This window comes from Crassostrea angulata, chromosome 1 (genome assembly GCF_025612915.1).
Source record: "Crassostrea angulata isolate pt1a10 chromosome 1, ASM2561291v2, whole genome shotgun sequence".
Classification (NCBI taxonomy): Eukaryota; Metazoa; Mollusca; class Bivalvia; order Ostreida; family Ostreidae; genus Magallana; species Magallana angulata.
Genome location: NC_069111.1, coordinates 55,924,056 through 55,929,808, shown reverse-complemented (window position 1 = coordinate 55,929,808; position 5,753 = coordinate 55,924,056). Strand labels below are relative to the sequence as shown.

At 36.3% G+C, this 5,753-nt stretch overlaps 1 protein-coding gene across 1 annotated transcript; it reads right to left on the bottom strand.

Annotated features, from left to right (window-relative positions):
- Positions 1-757: 757 nt before the first annotated feature.
- Positions 758-3,811, bottom strand: LOC128156441 (muscarinic acetylcholine receptor M4-like). Its single transcript, XM_052818598.1, has one exon. It carries the CDS (start codon positions 3,585-3,587, stop codon positions 1,905-1,907), a length of 1,683 nt encoding a protein of 560 aa, XP_052674558.1. The 5' UTR covers positions 3,588-3,811; the 3' UTR covers positions 758-1,904.
- Between the last annotated feature and the right edge of the window lie 1,942 nt (positions 3,812-5,753).

Sequence of the window (5,753 nt, the reverse complement as noted above, 5' to 3'; positions counted from 1 at the left end):
AAAAATTTTTGATGCTGTCTGCTCCTCTAAGTTGTTTTCCTATTATGATCCTCTATACTAAAATCTAACATTAGTAGTGATTCTATAGTCTGTTCTTTTTTATTTATATTTTTTCCTTGTATGAAAATGTACCTGTTTGTCTGTACCTCTGACGATTTGTATTTGTATGTATTATATATATGTTCCTCTTGTACCAAATTATTTGGTCTGAGTGAATAAACTTAACTTGAACAAAGGAAAAGAATTATACAACGACAAAACCAGATTCTGACTTCTAGATTTGATTAGTCCGGATGTACATAACAGTAATGTTCCGATTGTAACTACACTCGTAATAACGTAAAAAAACCCCAAATTTTTTAAGCCATTACTCTTCAAGAACACAAAACTCTTACTGTTATAAGAATGACCAACAGAAATCTAATTATGACGACAAATATATGATATACATTTATTTTTGAATACTTGATTAATTTGTTGCATTCATATATAGTATTACGTCATTTTGAATACACTAATCAATTTTGAATATGCTATTTTATATAATGATGTAAAAATATTTCTTTTCTCTGCAAAATTGTATGTTTTTATGATTTTATTTTTGGATTATCCACAACATTGAAGACGACACATTGAAGGACTCCAGAAGACAAGGCAACAAGAAATCTATTGAATTACACACACAAAAATATCATATAATCAGGACAGACAGAACAATCACAATTTTTATCAGATTTTCAAATGTACACATATTTTTTTCCCGCGCTCATGCACAGGGGTGTTTAAACAGTCAAGTTTCTTTATATAAAAAAAAAACACCCCCAAAATACAAGGATTGCTGCAGGTAAATTACCACGACCGATTGCGTTTTACCAAGGCTATTCTTGGTAAAAAGTTTAATTTTGATAATTATATAGAACATTTACACATGTACACTCAATTACATAGTGTATCAGAAATATTAGTCAAGAAACGCCATATTTACCTTAAAAATGCATGGATACATAGCAAAGCGAAGCATTAGAAAAACAAAACCTTTCTTCATCTATTCCAAGTATTTTGGGTTTAACCAAGATGTCATTCATTTAACCGAAATACTTCTGAGAATTTTTCCGGCTTCTCTCTCACGATTTATTGATATAAGAAGCAACCAGGAGACTGTAGTTTGAACATGTTTTTAATCAAAGAAACGGTGGTTTCATCAATTTAGATTAATGATGCACCTAAATACACCCATAAAAGGTAGTAGAGAATGGGAAGATTCTTCTGACCATTCATTTTGTAAGAATTACATGCATGACCATAATATGAGTTTAAGAAATTCAAGATTGCAACAGTGACAAAAATGGTTATCATTATAATATAGTCAAAGCATTCCTAGCATACTGGTTGTACTATCCAATAATCTCTTTATGGTTCTGTGGTTGAGAAATACTCGATTAACGATGACAATAGAGAATATCATTTTCAAATCGAATCAAAGAAACATGCTCGTTAATTAACCAAATCACGAAATACCACACAATCTATGTTTTTTATTTGATCATATAGGGGTTGTATTTTTCGCTGTTGGACTATATTTTGCATTGAGCGCATGTGATTGAATAGACATTGAACTTCCTTGGACAATCAATCTGTTTAATGTTTTAATAAACAAACAGAGATGTTCTACAGAATACCATAGAACCGAGCGAAAGGATGAAGGAGCGCCTACACGACACAACCAGAAGCCAGACCGGCCATAAAACAAATATGTTCATTTCCGGTTACAAAGTCCCGCTTTTCAAAGAAACCATATCCTCTGTTCGGTGTATGACAGCATGCGACTAATCAATTAAAAATAGTACTCAGACACTGCAAGGGGAGGTAGAGCATCGTAAAGTTATAAACCCAGAATTAATTTCTCATTTGAAAATCGTGCGGCGACGACAGCATAGAACCTTGATTTCCCTTCTAAAGCGGTAATCAAACAGGCAGTAAATGATGGGGTTACACACGTTATTGAATATATAGAACCGATACAGAAAAAGAACCACCCCCAGGTACTGGTCAGGAATGGAGGCCCAGAATGACGTCATCACGGTTTCCAGGATCAGGAGTGTGATCTTTGGGAGGTAGCAGAGACAGCAGATCCCGGTAATCAGCATAAACATAACGGTAAATCGGTGCATTCCGAGGGAAGGGTACAGGTGCCCGTTGTGGGTGATCACGTGTCTACGCACAGGGACATCAGGGAGTTTTCGTCCCGATCTGGAGAATGTGCTTTGGCAGCATGACGCCTGAGTTCCTCCAGCAGCACATTCCCCACAGATATTCTTTGTCTTAATGGTTACTGTTGGGGAGGCATGTCCATCCAGTTCGTATTTGTTTCGATGTAAATATAGTCCAGGTCCCTTTGGTGTCATTGTTGTAGCTTTGGTCAAAGAACTAGCACTGTTGAAGAACCCAGTTGCCTGGTTATCTACCCCGCCTGTCGTGTTTTTCACTTGACTATCATTTGTTTTGGAAAAAAAACTTTGTTTGAAAAAAGAAAGAGGGAGTTTTCTATTTTTGAATTGAAGTCTGTTATCGATCCTTGAATTGCTACATGCAACATCTTCATCAACACGATGTTTCTTTTTATTCTTTGGCGATGCCTCATTTGTTTGTGGGCTTAATGACACATGGTTTATGACATTTTGATGAGCATCATTGCTTTGTAATTTGTCTTGTAGTTTCCCGTCATCTTGGTCTGAGTACTCCGTTGAGTTTGAATGCTCGTGATCACAATTGATCCTCTCCTTAATTAGTTTAATGTAGGTTCCAGGATGCTGATCTTCCAGAAACAAGACGTCACTGGAGTGAGCTCCCTTAGCAAAGTCTTTTTCCGAGACCTCATGAGACCTTTGGGAACAAGTAAACTGTTGTCTGAATTTCATTTGACCCCTAAGTTTCCAACCAATCCTAATGTAGACGACAGCAATTGTTATTGGTGTAAGAATGCTGAACAACCCCAAAACGAACCCATAGATATTGGGCCCGGGGCTGTTGATGTCTTTTATCACGGTACATCTGAACCTGGTAAGATTTCTCTCGGGGACGAAAGTAGCGCGGGTCCCGAAGAAAAGAGGGCTTGGTGCTGCTATTAGAACAGACATTGTAAGAATAGCGAGTAAAATTATTCTCCTGTGTCTTAACTCATGAAAAGGCCGACAAAGTTTATAATATCTTTCAATGGTTATCACCAGCAGTGTGAAAACCGACATAAAAGTTGTTCCTGCCGATAGCGGCCACATGACCTTACAAAATGTCTCATTCCTAAAATCTGCCTGATGAAAGTTCAAATAGAAAGTGAAAGTAACACACGTGATGCAGGCCAGGAGGTCAGCTAGCGCCAGAAAGGGGACAAAGTATCGCTCACGGTGCTGCCCCTGAAATCTTAGGGTGTACACAGACAGAACAATAGTGTTCCCGACCACGCCCACCACGAAATATAGCGCCAAAATGACGTCATTTGGAATCAGACGAAGAGTCAGTGATTCGTTCCATTGCTCCAGCCGCTGTTCGGCTGAATTTTCCGAAGAAATGTTCAAAGAACTATTCCACATGACAAAGATTGTAATATTTTGAACACGTATAGGATAAATAATAAACTCCTTCCAAAGTTAGTAGTTGTATAATTGCGCTCTTTTTTTTTTAATTGTCACCACATCTCCGTCAAGTTACATTCATTATTACTCTTAGAGGCATCTAGCTAGTAATCCAACATTGCTACCTGTTTATAAACATTTACTAAAATTAACTATATTTATATATCGCTTTACAGAATAGTAACACTTGAGTTGCAGACCTCTCCGGCTTTTATATGGCACCCATTGATTTGATGACGCGATCATTCACAGCCCCAATGTATCGAGTAATTGATCGCTTGGCGCTGCATTATAGTCAAACACGATGAAGATCTGGAATAAAGGCAGGTTTAGAAGCCAGATTTATGTCGAATATAGTTCTAGAAATACTGATCTCGTAGTGAATTAAGAGCTAAATACCGTCCACATGTCGTTTAATCAATTGACGTTTGTCGTGCCATTTCTACAAGGTTTAGGTTTCACATTTCTTTCTTTCAGACAGTTTTCCTCTATGAAACTATTTTTTATTATTTCTGGGAACTTTGTAACTAGCATGGAAATCTGTTCCAATCCAATTCATTGGTCGCTTTAAGTTCTACAATGGTGTACACATATATAAGGACTTTGTGGCGACCATTTAAACATTGCATTAAGTGCTTCCGTGTTCATGTCATAACTCCATCAATGACCTTGTAATTTGTACCGTAACATTTTTTGAATAAACATTCTGTAAAAGACTACGATAAACAATTTAGAAATAATTTTTCGTGCAATAGACAACAGTCAAAGGATTGCAAAAGAGATGGTAGGATAGTTTTGAAAACCCGGAAGCCAATAGTCAGCTTTGATTACCAATCGTCAGTTGTTTACTACTCCGATATGCAATATTGTTTTTAGCTGGGGATAAAATGCGCTATTTTTTGCTCTTTGTGAGGGGTAACCATTCCTATTTGTATTTTAAGAGCAGCATCCTGCATGGAACACATACGGGTAGAAATTAATGTATCATCGAGTGCGCTTAATGCGTCTGCTGGGCCTTAAATGAGAACAAAATGTCGTGATACAGAAGTGTTTATAACTTTGACATCGAAAAAATTGGCTCATTTTTCTAAAGCCTCTGCCATGAAAATGGCTTATTTATTTACACTTGCTTTTCCCCTGGAAAAGTCGATGGCTCCATTTCTGTAAATGACCTTGAAATCATTCATTTGATTTTCCAGAATAACAAAGGTTACCCAGTGAAGCATCAGCTGTAGACGCGACGTGATGTTTGCACGTTTCGTCCAGTATGGGACATCATTAGTGAATATAGTCATTAGTGAATATGGCTTATACATTAAACACGCTTTATTGGAACTGAGATGTTGCCATTCACCCAGAAAACACCCTGTCTTCTTCCTAAGTACGTGTCTTATTCATGTCATAAACCTATAGTTTGTATCATAAACATCTTGTAGTAAATCATCCACATGAATAATGGTAAATCAATTTGAAAAGTAGTTAATAAATCTTGGATTTTTTTTAGGATGATGAAAAGTTTAGCCATTGTTTTGGTTTGCGCTGTTAATTATAGTTGCAAGGAAAGGATTTCATCACATAAAGTCATGGGTTTGATAAAGCAGTGCGTAATACTTACTGTATATACATGTACCTGTAGTTTTAATTTTTGATCTAAAAGGTTTTTTTTCCAATATAATTGTACTCCAATTTAATGGATGATAATGTAAGAAACATGTATTTGAAAACACTTGATTGACCCAGCAATGCATCAAGGAAATTAACGATGCACATTTCAAAATTTTTGATATTTGTATACGATAAAAAAAACCCTGGATTACGTTTAAAACCATGACGAATTTCATAGCTTTTAAAAGTACATGCCTAATATTCATTATTGATTTTTTAATTGTATGGTGTTGCTTCATTATGAGATGCAATTAAGTACACTACTAGCCTGTACTAGATAAGATCTTTCACAATCGGTATTTTTAGATTGCCGCAATATACGTACAACAACAAAAAATCAGGATTTTAGATCATTTGATCACGAGACTTGTAAAGATCGGTTAGATCTCGGGGTTTCCGTAAATGTACCTTTGAAATTCGCACTGCACTCAATATACGTTATTACGAAAGCCCATTGAG